At 44.2% G+C, this 19,499-nt stretch overlaps 1 protein-coding gene across 1 annotated transcript in view; it reads left to right on the top strand.

The window, feature by feature from the left end:
* Nucleotides 1-19,499, top strand: part of LOC147751001 (nucleotide-binding oligomerization domain-containing protein 2-like) — a 343,212-nt gene that overhangs the window by 284,739 nt on the left and 38,974 nt on the right. Inside the window, exon 7 of the mRNA XM_086918890.1 lies at nt 2,507-2,674. Within this exon, the coding sequence (XP_086775016.1) occupies nt 2,507-2,674 (168 nt within the window). The remainder of the gene's footprint in view (nt 1-2,506; nt 2,675-19,499) is intronic.

The raw sequence follows: 19,499 nt of genomic DNA, 5'->3' as shown, positions 1-19,499 counted from the left end.
TGTTAGCTAAAGGATGGAGATAGATTTAGGGATAGGGTAGGTGGGGTTCATGGTGGAGCCCTGAAGGATCGAGCAGGCCAGGGGCAGCTCCTCCGCTAAGGCAAAGGAGCCGCACCCCACTGCTTTAAAGCAATGCAAACGAAAAATAAAATGATAACTGAATGCTAGTATCATTTTATTTTTAGTATTGCAGTTGTACTGCAGCCAGGTTGCTAGGACAGGGCAGGGCCAGGTTCCCCTGACGTCGAGGGAGAAGGAGTGGTGGCTGCACCTTAAGTGCGCATGACGGTTTAGCCGGCCTCCTCAGACTGGGCTAACCATCATGCGCACTTTGCATGTTCTCCACAGTATGTATTGTACAGCCTGGGTGGAGAACATGCCCAGCCTCCCAGTCCCTCTCTGACGGCGCTCAAACGAATCACAATGCTGCAGTAGGGCAGCTGTGTGATTGGTCAGGGGATTCTGAGAGGGTGTGTGCTTCCTGGTTCCTACTGGAGGAGAGGCGGCGGCAGGCAATGGCGACCACCAGATACATTTTCTTGTCTTTTCTATTTTTTTCCTAAACACCTCCACCTTCACTGCCCCCGACACTTTTCCCTACCAGCCACCACTGCCACAGGTTAATGGTAGGGTGGTTGAATTGAATGGTCTATCATAAACTTGGAAACATGGATCTTTTAAGAAAGATACAAACCCTTCTAAGGCCTTTTTGTTAATCCAACAGTCCCGGAATCTGAATGGAAGCCAGTTATGGGGCACAGTTTCCAAGGCAGTGCTCAGATCGAGCAAGATGACAGCTGCAGTACCGGCTTGATCCAGGGTTAATTTAAGTTCTTCTTTGAGTGCACGCAGGGCAGACTCTGCTGTAGTAGGGGTGGCAGCCTTACTGACAGGAATGCAGTTATTAACATCAAGATAACCCAAGAGTTGGTGGTTAACATTTTTCTGCAAAATCTTGGTAGGGAGAGGTAGAAGCAGCTGCGCTGCCTCCATGAGAGTGAAGGAGTGTCGCCCCTCTGCTGGAGAGCAGGAAAAATGAAAAATAAAATGATAATAAAACACATTTATTACCATTTTAATTTTCGTGCTGGCAGCAGCCAATTCTGAGGCGAGGCACAAGCAGAGAGTAATACTTTGCACTTAGTTTAAAGTGCGCTTATAACTTTGGCCGGCCGCCTTACGATGGCCAGCCTGACATGCGCACTTTAAATACTCCAACCCAAGCTGTCTCAGACAGCTAGGTGGAGAGCAAGCACAGAATCCCAGCGCCTTAAGGAGCATCACACCAGTGCGCTCCAGCCAATCTTGGTGCTTCTCTCCTGCTGCTGAAAGAAGCATCTGAATTGGTAGAGAGGAGTTGTTTGCTGGAGCTCCGGGGTCCTGTGCTGCTGAGATGAAGGAGGAGCACCCAGCACGAGGTAACAGGTAAGTAAATATATATATTTTTTAATACTAAGCTTTAATTTACTGGCAGGCACAGTGCATTCAGTCTCAACTCCAGAGCTCTCAATCGTGGCTGTTATAACCACAGTTTAAAACGGACCACGATTCTAAGCTTTGGCATTGGCCCTAAGGGCACTGCTGGCTTTTATTAGAGCCCGTCAATGTGCCTGTCACCCGACCTGTGTTAAATGCAGCTGGCCACCACTGGGTAGAAGGGGTATATGATGACAATGATTCCAAGACTGAGGAGTCACCGCAGTGGAGATGGAAAGATTGAGAACAACTATCACAACGTGATAGACGATATAGGCACCTTTTTATGGCATGTTGGGGGGAGAGAAAAGCTACACTCATTTTTTTCAGTCTTTTTACTTTGCTAAATTCACATATGTAATTTGTGATGTTATATTTTCGTGTTCCTTCTTTCACACCATATAATTGCTTTGCCTATAAGAAAAGGAACTACTAAATAAGTTATCTTACCAATCTTAGCTATCTGTGTTTTTTGTTGACAATTTCCTCACCTCAATAAATCACTAATACCAGGAAGGTTGTAACACAATTGTTCGAAAATGAGGATGTTATCACCAGCTATGCATACATATGATCATATGACATATTCAGATAACATAACAAATGCCTCTCTCAATGCGCTCTCTGTACATAATGCTCTTTGTTTCCACCAGAGGCAGTAGACCGCCAATGAAAAGCTTCATAAACCGTTATAGCAACTGTGAAATACTCCATTCCTGAGCCATGATGCTTTGCTATGTTAACAAGTCACAAAGCCTATCTACAGATTGGCTACTGGGCCCAATAATTCGAGCCTAAACAGAGTTCTGAATTGAGTCTTCAGTATATAGTAGGCAGTAGAACTCATGATGCTAATAACACCTGCATTTTATTAAGATGGTGGTGCTCGAATGCTGTAATGGTTTGCAATTTAGATTCACAAAATTTACAGTTTGAAATCCAAATGATATTGACTAATCTATTAATTGTTGGGCATCGTGTGCGCTTTGCAAACCTAGAGTCCACTTATGCATTAGACTCATTTTTTCAGGTTGGGACGCAATAAGCTTGGGCCTGCCTGGGCTCAAAATCTGTGGAAATCTCTGGAAAAGAACACAAGCCTGAGAGTCCTCTTCCTAAACGACAATGAAATCACAGATGAAGGTACAGAAGGCATGGTGAAGAGTTTGAAAAGAAACACATCGCTGAAAGAACTCTTGTAAGTAACTGCAAGTCAATGCCTCATCCCTTGTAACAAATCAATGAAATGGAAGAAAGTGTTATGTTTTGTTGTTAGTGGTATTTGTATAGCACACATTTATGACTGCTGTGGTGTGACAGTAATGTGCAGGGACAGGGAGGAAGCTTAAGTATAGATGTTTGATGGGTTATGCATGAGCAAGGTGGGTGCGAGTTCAGCAGCATTTTAGTAGGATCTACGATCAATCAGTTGAAAAAGATTGTCAGATACACAACTGTATGCGTGAAGTCTGGGAGGTGGAACTACGGCCCGAAGCAAAAAGGTGTCTTTTAAATATATGAGAACCCACGGATCTACCAACCAAGGGCAAGCTGTGGGTGTCACTAGGACTAGCAATTGCAAAGCGAAATATTGCTCGCCTGTGGGGAGCAAATACACCTCCAAAGCTCACTAAATGGAAAAATCATATGGACTGGTGTATGCTGCAGGAGAAGACAGTGTACGTGGCCCAGGGCTGCCCCCAGAAATGGTCGACAGTGTGGTCCAATTGGAACGAATACCGAGGTAACATATGTGAACCCCCCGCTTCCCCCCGCCCTTGATGTGCAGGCAACACCTTGAATGATCCATGCTATGCTATGTATTGATATCATCTCATGTGCTAGAGAAACAGCTATTATATACTTTGTTGCGAACGTGAATATGCACCTAATAACTACTGTGATAACTCTGTGTATTGGCCACTCTGTTCACTTTTAAAATATAAAGATTTATAAAAAAAAAAGAAAATGATTGTCATAATAATAACAACTGGTCTGGCGAGGATATGTGTGAGAACGTTTTCTGGGCTTCACATGTAACAAAGAGAACCTTTTACCTCTGCTGTCCTGGAGTTTTACCTTCCTGTTTAACTCACAACTGTGCACCAAGTACATCTGTTTAGCACCTCGCCCTCGGGATAGCAAGGTTAAGTAGTCCAAGGCTAACTGAAGAAGTTGTGTGGGGTCAGACATATAACTCATTCAAGCCTGTAACAATGCCTAGTAAATCGTTGTCCAGCCAGTAGTTTTACCTGAGAAAGAAAAAGTACTTTAATAACAACACACAGTTAAATACTACTTGGAACTTGTAGAGGGCGAAAAGGCTATACACAATTCACAGGAGATATTTGGGGGCAAAGCTAGTCCCTTTTAATTGTAGGCTATTCTCCAGTTCTTACAAGGGACATGACAAAATCAGTGCATAACAATACTAGGCCACCCCAAGGCTGAATAGCACAATCAGCATTTCTCTCACAAGGTTATTGATATGTCAACGCTAGGACTGGTAGGGTAGCACTATCCGTATATCACCTGTGTAGCTGTGCACGTGCCTGCTGAAGTATTTGTCCTTAGTTTGAAGGGATGCAGCACAGTGGTTCTCTACTGCAAACAGCTCGCTGAGAGGATGATATTCTCCTACTAGTGTGAAGATTTGCACCCAGGCTCTGTGGAACAGTGGTGCTGATCCGAGCCCAGGCCTGCTGGCTCCTGTGAAAGACCCTGATGTCATTGTGCACAGGCATATTGCGTCTGGTATGAACAGGCGTGGCAGCTCAGGCACAGCTCTGCAAGGCTCTTGTTTGTGCCTGATGCAGGAGAGGGAAATCTTCATTGCAGGACCTTCTTCAGGCCCAAACACAAGACCACCACACATGCCAGTGAAAAGCCTACTTTAGATCCTAGTTAGAGGTCTGTGATGTACACCACTGACTCCAGTTGTGATTTCTTCAGCACCAAACCATCACATGCATTTTGTCTTCAAATTATACACACTGCCGAAGACAATCATGACTTCTCAGAGCACCAGACAGTTACAGGGGAACCTTACTTTGAGTCTGGTTTTGGTAGTCAGTATACACCACAACCAACCATATTCATAAAACTAAGGATTAGGAGCATGGTGCATGCAAGCAGCAGGAAGCTGATTGCCACACTATAGGTCAAACTGCAGATGGACCTTGGTCACAAAGCCTCACCACAAGCCCTGGCAGGGTTGTCTCTCACTGGGCTACACCTGACCAATGCCAGTTCTTCCCACACAGCTCCTCACTACCCTCCTCTTCTAGGCAGCCATTCCTTTGTGCAAGGGTACTTACACAATCCAGTATCCCTCTTTAGCCATCAGCAGACTACTTTCTTCATGGAGGTGTCAAGTCACATCTTCCTGGAAGGATGTAGAACTCCAATGTTCTTCTTCTGAACCTCACAAAGGAGGAGTTATCAGTCAACGACCCCAGCACACCAGAGCACAAAAGCCTTTCCCAGTCTTTACTGGTGTGGGACTGTTGCCACTGGTCAAATCTGGCACAAAGACCTGGCCGTTCCCACCCCATGCTCCTAACAAATTGGCTTAAAAATTCCTGCTCATTGTCTGGGCAGACAGTAAAAGACAGAAAAAGAAGGAGTCTGGAAGGAAATTGCAGCAGCCTGGCTGTCAAAAAAGATAAACTAATAATAACAATAATAATATTAAATTAAAACAAGAGGGTGGAGTTGCAACAGAGGAACAGAAAAGAGAAGCTCAATGCCAGCAAGCGGTGGAGAGCAACAGTGAGCAGGAAGGAGTAAAACAAAAGAGTAACAGTGGAGCTAGAGTTGGTAGAACTAATAAGAAGCAGAAAAAAAGCTGAGTGGGAAGAAAAGGACTGTGTAAGCAAAGGACAAGTTGGGGGCATTAGCAATATAAAGATTATAGGGGCAGGGGTTAAGGAGGAAAGAAGCACATAGGGTAAAGAGCAAGAAAATAAAATTCACTCCCTCGGAGAGCTGAAAGAACAATACATTGTATTTCCCTGATGTCATCTGTCAAAGGATACAAGTCACCCAATCAAAAGGATGGCAAATAATCTATGCTCCAAAGGACAGAAATACAAGAAGAAAAAATAGTCATTGATTTAGAAGCAAGCAAATGAGATTGACAGTGATGTAAATATATAATTTACCGTCTTAATTTCTATGCAAGTAAGTACTTAATCAATAATAACTCAAATCGGAAAGAAAAAAACCAGAGTCCGTGGTGTTAGAGTTCTTAGGGGTTTTATTCCTCAAAAAGGAATGGTCAAGACCAGGATATCATGTTCTTCCCACCACAGGGGTGGAAGAAGGGATAGAGCGCTACATTTTATTGACAGTACATAGCTTATATACTTAATTTACATCATAGAAAACAATGTAGTAGGCGTAACAGCTGAGAGAAGACAAGATAACAGTATCCACGTGTTACTAGTACGTAATCAGAGGGCGTGGACTAGGCGTGAACTGGAGGTGTGTGCGGGAAACGTCACAGGTAGGTGTCACAAAGGGGGTGGCACTAACAGAAATGTTGCAATGTCAGCAGAAATCGGAAGCTTGGATGCGCGCGCAGCTGCATGACGTGTGATTGACGTGAAACTGGAGGGTGCAGGGGACTTGACATTTACACTGACGGAAAGAGACAGAAGTCTGGCATGTCAGATCAACTCGTACTTCTATCATATCTGATATCTGATGTTTGGGAACCATATTATCTGAACGGGAAAGGTCTCTGGGGCAGAAGCTATTCTATACTGACTATGAATGCGTGTATGAGCGCCTGAGTGTCTGCATGAGAAGCGTGGGGGCAAGGGGCCTTCCATGGGAGCATGGTAACAGAGGCTATGAATTACTTGCACTGAGACAGGTCGGCCCTTTGGCTCTGTAGCTGAGGGGGATGTTTACTGAAGCTAGTAGGCAGGAATGTATTTTCGAGGAGCGGAACAGATAACTCGAAGGCTATAGTCAGTCTTGGCAGGCAGCAGGCTGAGCTGAGCGCGGTGGGCCGCGCTGGAAGTAAGTCAGAGTTCACGGGTACAGAGGCAGCCTGGGCTGAGGCTTTCAGAGTCAGAAGCCAGGAAAAGGCTCGATGGCAGAAATTCAGGGCCTACTTTGCCAGAGCAGAAAAACGTGTAAGGTACACTACAAAAAGACGTTGGCATAGCATACTTAGGAACGGACTAATTAACCCATTCAGGGTGGGTCTGAAAGAGGACATGTTGACGTTGGACGCAAATGTATTTACGTCTTCATAGCTGGCACAGGAGGGAAGTTACATGCACTTTGAGCTGGTACATGGAGACGGTGGGGTACGCGCTAGGGAACACAACTTAACCATAAAATTTATATTTCCTCATTCCCTCCTTGTTCCCTACGGACCCTTCATGATATATCGATCCTCATGAACCGATCAGTTTGTTCTTGTAACATCATTTGCTCCTCTTTCTTTCTTTTGCGTTTTGAAAGGAAACTGGAATGTTCAATGCATGACGTGGCACACAGTCCACAAATCGCTGGCCCACACTGCAGGCACAGGCAGCAACTGAATACTAGGACTAGGCCAATGCCTAGGAAGGATAGGATCTTCCATCCCCAAGCGGTTAACGTTGTCCAGAACCAACCGGACCAAGTCCAGGTGCCTGGATTCTGATGTATCAGATTAGCAATTTTATGAAGACGTGTAATAGCTTTGTATACAGATGGCGCGTTTTCTGGAATGAAAACACAGCAACTTGACCCGATGACCTTACAGGCTCCACCTCTATCTGCCAAGATGACGTCAATAACAAGACGATTCTGAAGGACAACAACCCGCATGGCGGACTGCTCTTCGGTTAAGTTACCTAGGGCGGAGGCAGTTTCATTCACTACTGCTTCAAGTGTTCTAGTTAATCTGCGTATTAGTTTACTATTTTGAACAGGTCCTAAAAAGAAAAAGAATCCTTTATTAAAATCGGTGTACTGTTCCCATGCCGTTTCTGTGTAGTCGACAAGTGGGATATCTCTTCTGAGTCTATTCTTTACTAGATTTGTATTTCTGTGGTAATCAGGAGGAGCTAGAAAAACAGGTGGCAGAAGGAATGCAATATAACAGGTACCATCCCAGTCTGGAGGTAGGCGTATGTATGCGGTATGACCACAAACAAAATAGGAATGACGGATAGCTTTAAAGGACGATTTACCATGATCACTGAATTCGACCACAGTAGTACATTTACTATGACCTAAGTGTACTGAACCTTTCTTCCTGACACATAATTCACCAGTGACTGGTAGTACTGACATAACGGGCATAACTGGTGCAGCTTCGGACTCAACGGTAAGAATCATAAGGTTAATTGTGTAATTACCTAATCCATACACTTCATTTTCTAGATCAGTTCCTATTCGAGTGGGGAGTCCCTCTTTATCAGGGTAACAGACGTCGAGCAGGACCAAGTTCAAGTTTCCCCAAACCCAGCCCCCGTCGAAAACAGCAATATCAGGATCTAAGGAGTTAATTATTTTAAGCCATGCACCACAGGAGCCATTGTGAGTGAACGGGTACGGAAAGAGGGGCAGAGCTCCCTTGTAATTCTGGTAGGGAGGGAGTCGGCCACATATCCAGCAGTTTGTAGCATTGTTAGTCTGATGAGAATGATGAAGCATACTAATGAAAGTGTTGTTGCGCAGCGCAAGTCTGTAGGAGAGTTCATGTGGAGGTAACTCGCTAAAAGAATGTTCAGCAGAGACATTGTAAGCAGATTGTTCACGCTTGAAAATAGGGTAATAGATAGGGAGAAGTATACTTGCAACGATAATTAGAAGACTTAGAAAAAACATTATTAACAATGTCACTATACAGTGACTACGCAGTGACTTGCAGTATGTACGTTTCTTGAATTGTCTCTCTCTCTCTCTATCTCGATCTAGGGGATACATGTCAGAAACTATTTAACCGATTCACCTAGGGGAGGACTTAAACAATTAAACTGTCTGACTTGCTAGATCGAAGCTTGAGTCGGTACTCCTCTTGGGGAGTTTTCTCTCGTTCGGAAACCTTAAAGTCACTGGGCTCGATACAGTCTTTGGAAGGGGTGGATGAGCCTGGGTCGGATTTCAGTTCATTGCACAGTTTAACATGGCTCATGTGGATCCACCCCTTCCTGCCCTCAACTTTCACCGCTGTCCTCGTAGTAAGTAGAACGGTCTTCGGCGATTTCCAGCGGGGCTCCAGCGGGCTTTTCCTGTCAAAATTTCTTATTAGAATCAGGTCGCCTGGACGGACATCATGCGGCTTTACATCAGTGTTGTCAGGGAAGGCTGCGGCAACCTGTGAACGACATGATTGGAGTGCAGACATCAAGGAGGCAAGGTAATCTGTCAACATATTGCAATCAACATCAGTAATTTTCTTAGGAATGGGCGTCCCCCACATATTCGGTGGTCTACCAAAGACCACTTTGTACGGGGATAGTCCTGATCTTGAATGGGCAACCATTCTCATATAGAACAGTGCCACTGGCAGGGCGACTATCCAGTCGACCCCTTTCTCTTGACATATTTTAGCAAGACGGGTCTTTAATGTCTGATTATGCCTCTCTACAAGGCCTGCGGCTTCGGGATGTCGGACACAATGGAATTTCCATTGATATCCTAGCAGCAAGGAAACCTGCTTCATTAATTCGGATGAGAATGGCTGACCGTTATCTGAATACACGACACAAGGCATGCCGTACCGTGGGAAGAATTCACGAACCAACTGCCTGGCAGTGGTCGGGGCAGTATAATCTGGGACTGGATATGCTTCGGTCCAACGGGACAGAGCACAAACAATTACGAGGACATATTTGAATCCTCGACAACGGTCCATCTGGATATAATCCATCTGGAGGACTTCAAAAGGGTGATCGGGAGGATGAAATCCACCTTGCTCTACAGGGACGCTTTTACCTGGATTGAACTGACAACAGATCATGCAAGTACGCACTTTCTGTTTTGCTGCTGCTCGTAAGTGTTTATTGCTCCAAAGATTTTGTAAACTGTCTAACATCGCTTTTTCTCCTAGATGTGCTGGACTATGTGCTGTATTAATCATGACTTGAACCATAGAGTCAGGGAGAAACCATGTAGATTTTCCCTTCGTCATCCAACCTTGATCTGTCTGGATCCCTCCTAGTTCAATCCATTTCTTTATTTCTTCTGGGGTAGCATGTGTCTGAATATCGATAACATCTAGTGTGGGATCCCTGACTGTCATACAATTTGTCGATCCTATTGTCTTTGTCATGTCAGTTGTCTGAGTGTGAGTCAATGCTGTATGTTTTGCTGTCTGGTCTGCCAGGTCGTTACCCTGGGAAACAGAATCTGTAACTTTAGTATGTGCTTTACACTTCATGACGGATATGCCTGAAGGCAGATGTATTGCTTCTAACAGTGCTTGAATGAGGGGACCGTGTTGGATCTTGGCACCATGAGAGGTCAGAAAACCTCGTTCTTGCCATAACATGCCGAAGTCGTGTACAACTCCGAACGCATACCGGGAATCAGTGTATATGTTGACATTTCTGTTCTTGGCTAGAATACAGGCTCGGGTCAGAGCAATAAGCTCTGCCGCTTGAGCAGACAGTGTGTCAATACGATGTGTTTCTTTTACTTCGGTTTCAGTGGTCACGGCATATGCGGCCACTAATTCTCCTGTACTTGTTCGCATACATGAACCATCCACATAAAGTGTCAGGTCTGGATTTGTCAATGGAACATCTGTTAAGTCTCGTCGGGGCTTTGTTACTGCATTAATGATCTCTATGCAATCATGCGGGGCTGGATCTGTCATAATTGTAGGTAACAGTGTTGCGGGGTTCAGAATGCTGCAGCGTCTGATTTCTATGTGTGGCTAAAATAGCGTTAATTCGTAACCTGTCAGTCGTGCTATAGTCAAGTGTTGAGTCTGGGTTCTGTTTAACAGAACCTCTACAGAGTGTGGAACTTGTACTGTTAACTGATGTCCTAAAACAATTGAATCGCTCTGTCTTATTGCTAACGCTGTTGCTGCTACTGACTTTAAGCACGCAGGGAGTGCCTGGGCTACTGAATCCAATGTACTTGAAAAATAAGCGCAAGGCTTATGTGAACCTGCTTGGTCTTGAGTGAGGACAGACAATGCTGTACCATCACGTTCTGTAACAAAAAGTGTAAACGGTTTGCTGTAGCATGGTGTCGCTAAAACTGGTGCTTGACATAATGCTTTCTTTAATTCCTCAAAGGCTTGTGTATGTTCCTGAGTCCAAGGGAGGACAGTCGAAGTCGCTGCCTCCTGCGTCGTTAACTGGATGAGTGGTTTAGCTAGAAATGCATATTGAGGAATTCATTGTCTGCAGTACGAGGTGAGGCCTATGAAGGCCCGCACTTCCTTTTGTGTCTGGGGTCGTGGCATATTTACAATTAACTGAATGCGATCGGGAGTGAGCTGTCTCCCCACTTTGGACAGCAAGTGACCCAAGTACACAACTTGCTGAACACAGAATTGAAGCTTCGAAGGAGACACCTTGTGTCCCTTGTCTGCCAGAAAATGTAAAACTGTCAGTGATGCTTGTTCACATTCGGGCTCACTTCGTGCGGTGATCAATAGATCATCGACGTATTGCAGTAAAGCGGTGTTAACTGGCATTTGAATACAATCTAGTTGTCTTTTCAGTGCTTGACTATAGATGCTGGGGCTTTCTGTGAATCCTTGAGGTGCGCGGGAAAATTTGAAGCTTCGTCCATTTAAACTGAATCCGAAGAGATATTGGCTCTCTGGATCAATAGGTACACTGAAGAAAGCGTTCTTGAGATCAATTACAGTAAAGAACGTTGCTTCTGAATCAATAGCAGTCAATAGGGAAGAGATATCGGGGACCACAGGGTACTGTGGTACAATACATTTATTCAGCTCTCGAAGATCAATCACCAGCCGATATACTGGCGGTGCATTGGGGTCAGTACGTTTAAGAATTGGAATGATGGGTGAATTACAGATATTGGAGTCGGTCTCTACGACCACTCCTTGGGCTATGAGCTCTTCAATGATTTCCAGTAAAGCCACTACAGCATCGGGGGGTAACTTGTATTGTCTGATTCGTGGTAGAACAACTCCTGTCTTGAGTGTAACACGGTATGGTGTGATATGCATACAACCTACATCAGTTGGGCCTTTTGCCCACAGGTGCTCTGGTACATTTTTTAATCTGACATCGAATTCTCGCAACACATAATGACCCTTGAAATCCCGTAGAAAGAGTCTAACTCCCTCCGGGGAACAGCAGATTATAGCTCCTAGAGCCTTCAATGTTTTAATTCCTAACAGATTTTCTGGACATGATTTTGTAAGTAACAAGTCTGTAACTCGTGATAATGGACCCACAGCCAAGGGTACTGGTTCTGATACTTCATTTACAATGGGCTGTCCTGAAAAACCAAGGGAAACATTCTGTGAGCTTGAGAGGGGTGCCCCTGGGACTTCATTATGACTGATCGTTGTGCGGCTTGCCCCTGTGTCAATTAAAAACTTTCTATCTTTTCCCAATACTTGACTGTGTACATAAGGACCTTCTTGATCTACAGGAATTTCAATAAGAGGCAAGCCAAACTCCCTCTCTAGGCTGTTTCATGTGTATCGTTGATACTCAGGGTAAGCAGATTGGGCATACTGGTACATCTGTTGGGAAACTTGTTGAGTCGAGGCAGTGGGCTGTGGTACCGCTACTGTCTGTGCTGTATGAGATGTAGCATGCATAGGCTGTGTGTTCTGCATGGGCTGTACATTCTGTGAAGTCTGTTGCTGGACCTGATCTTGTCTAGGTGGATGCGGTCTCTCTTTAGTTTTACCTGTTGCTATGTTATGTTTCAGAACTGGACATTCATGTACGAAGTGACCTGGCTGCTTGCAATAATTGCATGTCCCTTTAACGGGACCTGCGGCGTGACCTGTCTGGTTCGTACCCTTTCTGTTTCCGTCGGTATGGACCGACTGGGCTACTAACATTTTCATTTTCGTGTCTTTCATACGTTTCTGTTCCTGATCCTGTTCTTCTCTAATTCTATTCTGATGGTATTGTAACATTTGTAACATCTGGGATGGCGTATTTGCTTGCCATGTACTCTCAACCTTGTATACACGATTTTTGACTGCTAACAGGGAATTCTCAACTAACTTTGATACAAAAAGATGCGGGTACGACTCGCTACTTGGTTTAAGACCACTATTAATAATAAAACATTTCTCGAATCTTGAATAAAAGTCACTAGTATCTTCGTCGGGTTTCTGTTTACATGCTGAAATTGCATCCCAGTCTTCTTTTCTAGTTGTCAATAATCTTGGCAGAACCTGTACTATCAAACCTGGTAATGCTTTAGTTTTGTCCCCAAGGCCTACCCCTGGGACACGTTTGTTCTCTTCGTCTTCAATTTCTGCCCATACAATCTTTTTCTCTCCCACCTCCCATTCCTTTTCCTTCAGTTTCTCGTAGATGCCCGTGGGCAGCAGTACCTTTAACATTTTCATGATATCCTCATAGGTGTAATCCCCCATCAGTAACATGTCTTTAAGCTCTCTGTGAAAACCTGCAGGGTCTTTATCATGGCTCGGGACTAATTTCTTCATTTCTAACAGTTCTAACTTAGTCAGTGGCGTGTGTACATATACACGTTTCAAGATATGATCCTCACCCATAACTGGGTGCACTTCTCGTAAGGGGTTCTGACTTTCAATGCCACTCAGGCGTTGCATGTGATACATTTTCCTTTCTGGGGGCGGAGCGGGAACATATTCAGAGCTTATGAAAGCGTTATATCTATGTCGTTGTTCTAGAATTATTTGTATTAACTTGGTACTGAGACCTCTCCATCTATCCATGAGTAGTGCTTCTAATGTTTCATGTAAGGGACCTGGATCAGAATGTTGGTTTCTGTATTTCGTGAGGAGGTGCTGAATCATGTATACACCTGCTAATTTCTGTTCGTCTGGGGAAAGGTTCAAAAATGTCTGCGCTACGGTGTCATCATTATACATATCCGGGTTTTCAGCCCATAATATGGCTGACCGGGCTAGTTCTTGTTCATCCATAGAATTGAGTATGTGGTACCCCATTCTCTCTCAGAGTCTTTTATCAGTCTCCTGGAACTGATGTTCAGAAGAATTCGGGTTTGTTAAGGCAGAGAGAAAAACTCTCTTGCTTTCCGTACGGATACCTTTCCTAAGGTAAGTTCCCTTACCTACATACGCTATAGTATCTGTAGTCTTTTCTGGTTCTTCAGGTTCTTCTTCCTCCTCGGAGGAAGCCTTTTCTTTCTCTTTTTGGTGTATTTCTATCACTGCTTTTCTAATTTTCTTGTACATACTGGCTATGCAAGTCCCCTTATCATGTTTTCCTTCAGATATATTTTGACCCCACTTGTTTAGTGCATCTAATTCATTCTGATCTGTCCCAGGCCTGTCTCGTTCTCTTATTAGGCAATTTATGAAAAAACGTAGTATCTGTGCTTGAACGTCAACTTTCTGACGCTCCATGGCCTCCTGAATACTGTCAGGGTCTTTCCCCGTCTGAACAAACTCATATATTCTATCTAGGCGCTCCTTCATTCCTGCATAGCACAGCAGGAAATCAGTAGCAGATCTTAACCGTAGTGATGCCATCATCATTATATTGTCTTTGCCGGGTACTGGATCATATCTGCAAACCGAAAGGTTTTCCTTGAATATGTCAAGGCGGGGTGACTTGAACGTAAAAGGATTCCGCAAATCCCCGAGCTGTAACCTACGTGTTAACGGCGGTGTTTGAAGACCCCCGGCCGCACCCCCTGAGGCGGAAGCTTGGGCATTATCTCTCGGCGGAGTCTGTATCTGAACTTGAATTTGTCTTTTAGTAGGATCAGGTAGAAGTGGTTTCGGTAGATCAACTTTAGGTGCGGGAAGTGGTGGAGGTGGTGGAACAGGAGCATTCTGTTGTGATACTGGCGGAATATGGTCTTGGGGCGGGTTACCACCCCCGTCCCTGTCGTTAGGCAGGGCGCGGACAGGGAGGTTGGTGTAAGCGGGTGCTACATCCTCTAGATAGGAATTCAGAAATATGTCTTTAGTAGTCTTATGAATTACTTTAGTTGGTACTAATGGTGTCGGCAGATTTTTCGGTATTTCCGAAATGGCCTCAGGCGAACCCTCGGCCGCGAGATACATACCGTTTACGAGGTTATTTCGTGTGCGGTCTACTTGCTCTGATTTTACTCGGATCCCCTCGGTAACTAACTCGTTTTCTTGGGCCTTGTCTGATTCTTTAAGTCTGTCTTCTCTACGTAGTGCTTTTTCAGCACGCTTATGTGATTCCTTACGCCAAAACTCTATGGCGTCTTTCTGAGATTGTCTAGCTTTCTTTTTCCATAGTGCTTCCTCTACCTTCATGATGCACTCGGCATCCCATGTTCCGGTAACAGGCCATCTGTGTCTTTCGTCTAGATGCTTAGTATAGTCGGCCCATAAATCTAGATATAATATGGCATCTATGCCATGCTTGTGGTACATAAAGTTTCCTGGAGTGTCCCTAGGGGGGATAGGAATTGCTTCCTCTAGTATCCCTTTCCTAGTTCCTATCTGCTTTAATTTGTCGAAAAACGGCATCTTGTTTACTTAATACTGAGTGCTCAATCCTTACTACTTAATACTGAATATGGCTGGTTATACAAGAACACAATAATGCACAAAAACAGTCACACTCATACCACGACATTAATCACATGGAAAAAAAACATTTCAGACATATATGACTACCCTCTATACTGGATGTACTGCTAAACAGCACAGATACACTGTCTAAAAACAGTGCAGACCGGACTTGTGTACCCAAACCCGTCTAGATACGTCCCAGCAATGGTACTCACCGGGAAGCACGGAAACAGAAGGCCTCGGAAAACTCGACTGGACTCGACTCGACACTTCGGAAAACTTCGGAAAACTTCGGAAAACTTCGGAAAACTTCGGAAAACTGGTGGGCCTCTTGACACCTCGGACCTTGCTTCTTTCGGCTAGGCTCTGGTCGGGATCCTCCGCACTCCTCACCGCCTCGTCTGGGTACTGATCGCAGTCTTCGTCACCTCCGTGGGCCAGAGGGAGATGCAGGAAATCCTGCCGGTACGCGTAGTTTCCGTCTAACTGATGGCAGGGGACAGAGCTTGCAATGCACCAACCGGCGCGTGAGGTGGGGGAGGGGTCCCTATTCGGGCGCCAAAATGATGTAAATATATAATTTACCGTCTTAATTTCTATGCAAGTAAGTACTTAATCAATAATAACTCAAATCGGAAAGAAAAAACCAGAGTCCGTGGTGTTAGAGTTCTTAGGGGTTTTATTCCTCAAAAAGGAATGGTCAAGACCAGGATATCATGTTCTTCCCACCACAGGGGTGGAAGAAGGGATAGAGCGCTACATTTTATTGACAGTACATAGCTTATATACTTAATTTACATCATAGAAAACAATGTAGTAGGCGTAACAGCTGAGAGAAGACAAGATAACAGTATCCACGTGTTACTAGTACGTAATCAGAGGGCGTGGACTAGGCGTGAACTGGAGGTGTGTGCGGGAAACGTCACAGGTAGGTGTCACAAAGGGGGTGGCACTAACAGAAATGTTGCAATGTCAGCAGAAATCGGAAGCTTGGATGCGCGCGCAGCTGCATGACGTGTGATTGACGTGAAACTGGAGGGTGCAGGGGACTTGACATTTACACTGACGGAAAGAGACAGAAGTCTGGCATGTCAGATCAACTCGTACTTCTATCATATCTGATATCTGATGTTTGGGAACCATATTATCTGAACGGGAAAGGTCTCTGGGGCAGAAGCTATTCTATACTGACTATGAATGCGTGTATGAGCGCCTGAGTGTATGCATGAGAAGCGTGGGGGCAAGGAGCCTTCCATGTGAGCATGGTAACAGAGGCTATGAATTACTTGCACTGAGACAGGTCGGCCCTTTGGCTCTGTAGCTGAGGGGGATGTTTACTGAAGCTAGTAGGCAGGAATGTATTTTCGAGGAGCGGAACAGATAACTCGAAGGCTATAGTCAGTCTTGGCAGGCAGCAGGCTGAGCTGAGCGCGGTGGGCCGCGCTGGAAGTAAGTCAGAGTTCACGGGTACAGAGGCAGCCTGGGCTGAGGCTTTCAGAGTCAGAAGCCAGGAAAAGGCTCGATGGCAGAAATTCAGGGCCTACTTTGCCAGAGCAGAAAAACGTGTAAGGTACACTACAAAAAGACGTTGGCATAGCATACTTAGGAACGGACTAATTAACCCATTCAGGGTGGGTCTGAAAGAGGACATGTTGACGTTGTACGCAAATGTATTTACGTCTTCATAGCTGGCACAGGAGGGAAGTTACATGCACTTTGAGCTGGTACATGGAGACGGTGGGGTACGCGCTAGGGAACACAACTTAACCATAAAATTTATATTTCCTCTTTACTTATATTTCCTCTTTACTGGTGTGGGACTGTTGCCACTGGTCAAATCTGGCACAAAGACCTGGCCGTTCCCACCCCATGCTCCTAACAAATTGGCTTAAAAATTCCTGCTCATTGTCTGGGCAGACAGTAAAAGACAGAAAAAGAAGGAGTCTGGAAGGAAATTGCAGCAGCCTGGCTGTCAAAAAAGATAAACTAATAATAACAATAATAATATTAAATTAAAACAAGAGGGTGGAGTTGCAACAGAGGAACAGAAAAGAGAAGCTCAATGCCAGCAAGCGGTGGAGAGCAACAGTGAGCAGGAAGGAGTAAAACAAAAGAGTAACAGTGGAGCTAGAGTTGGTAGAACTAATAAGAAGCAGAAAAAAAGCTGAGTGGGAAGAAAAGGACTGTGTAAGCAAAGGACAAGTTGGGGGCATTAGCAATATAAAGATTATAGGGGCAGGGGTTAAGGAGGAAAGAAGCACATAGGGTAAAGAGCAAGAAAATAAAATTCACTCCCTCGGAGAGCTGAAAGAACAATACATTGTATTTCCCTGATGTCATCTGTCAAAGGATACAAGTCACCCAATCAAAAGGATGGCAAATAATCTATGCTCCAAAGGACAGAAATACAAGAAGAAAAAAGAGTCATTGATTTAGAAGCAAGCAAATGAGATTGACAGGAAAGCCGACCAATGAAAAATAGTAGGCTGAACCAACACCAACTGTAAGAACTGGTATTGTACACTGTAAGTCTTTTGGGAACACACAGCTAAAGCTGTCTGTAGGCAAAGGCTAAAAAGCGTTGTCATTCATCTCCAATCAGTTGCTGTCACAACGCTTAGCCCAGTGATCTGATCACAGCAGAGAGACCTGCATGTGATATACCGCTCCAGATCTCAGAGCCAACTCTGGGTCACATTCTGGGGTGCAGTAGACTGTCAGCGTACACAGAATTGTCATTTGTTCTGATAAAAAATCAAAACTCAATCAGAAAAGGGCAAGGGAAACTCGAGGCATGTGTGCATGGTCCCTACAGCCATACAAGGAACATTTTCTCCCTCTACAAGGTGTCCTAAAAAAGAAGTGATTGAGGGATATACATTTTTGTACTTTCATAGCTAACATAGCTTGTAAGTAAGCTGGTGGTCAGAATACAATTCAGGGAATCAAAATATATTATAGGGTTTAGTTGCAAAGAGCAGAACACCTTTGTTCACTTGTCCCCATGCACAATATGCAATTAAGAGGGCAGGGAATGGCCATCAGTGCACTTTTACCAGCACTGAATGCCATTGCATTTTGCATTTGTAAATTACTCTCAAGAGTGCTGCTTTTTCCACCCATTAATGGGACCCGAGAGACTGTCACGTTTGGGTGAAGACCTGTTTTTCTATCATGGGGAGCATAATCACCTCATTACAACCATAGAAACTAAACATATTAACAGACCGTGCTGCCTCGGTTAGCACAGTAGGAACATGTAGCAACCACTGTAGGTTGCTACATAGGTAAACGGTCGAATTGTGAACCACTACTGTAAGGTATTTTGAGAACGAACCTATTAGCACATTGGCCCGTCCTCTAAATACAGTTAGATCCGCTTAAAGTCAGTGTGTAAATTGCGACCACTTTTAGCGAATTTAGTGTACGTAAATCTGGCACAAAGTTTCTTACCATATCTTTAATTATAAAGTGTGTGGTTATTGGTTGACATCGCATCTTGCTTGATGTATTGGATATTAAGAATATTATTTCCAAATGTAGCGAGTGTATTGGGTGTGTGCTTTACGTCCCACAAATGATGCAAGAGGCTGTCATCCTCAGACAGCCCTCATGCTAAACAATGTCTAAAATGACAGCACACAAATCTGCTTTTGCTTGTGTATGCTGCACCTGGGGTCCTGTGACACAGTTTTCTATGACTCAAGAGGAACTGGACAGATCCATTAACAGCAACAGTTTTGCACATAAAGAAAATACAATTTAATCTATTTAACTCTTAAACAGTGGAGACATTCCTTTGTTCTAAAATGTTAGATCCAGGTTCATTAGCTATACATTCGAATAAACGTGTCTGTAAAATCTAAGACCCTGCCTAATTTATGGGAGATACCGTGGCACATACTGGATCTGCCATCAGGTACAACATTTACCATGGGTGAGCCATGGAGCCCCTGAGCAGATATACTTGGGCTCTGTTCAGAAAGAGGAATGCCAGCATCATATTATAATTGATGGACATTTCCTGGGCTATGTTAAAGCAACGAAATGGCTAATCCATTTTTAAAACAAACCAGGATTCTTAGACTATAAACTTTCAGGCATACAAACAGCCCACTTCTCTTGCATTAAAACTAGTCTCTAAAAGCCATATTTTATCTTTGAAAATAGATAACTTAGTAAATATAAATTCCCTCTAAATTAGGTAATCCTAAAAGGTAGGCACATAAAATTGATGGTTAGCAAATGTAAATAAATACTAACTATGAATCTAATAAACTATTTTGCAAAAGAGTAGGTATAAACGTTTACTGAGAACAAGCAAATCCTTTTT

This window comes from Lissotriton vulgaris, chromosome 1_1 (genome assembly GCF_964263255.1).
Source record: "Lissotriton vulgaris chromosome 1_1, aLisVul1.2, whole genome shotgun sequence".
NCBI lineage: Eukaryota > Metazoa > Chordata > Amphibia > Caudata > Salamandridae > Lissotriton > Lissotriton vulgaris.
The sequence above is the reverse complement of the archived record's forward strand: the minus strand, read 5'-3'. Positions and strand labels throughout refer to the sequence as shown.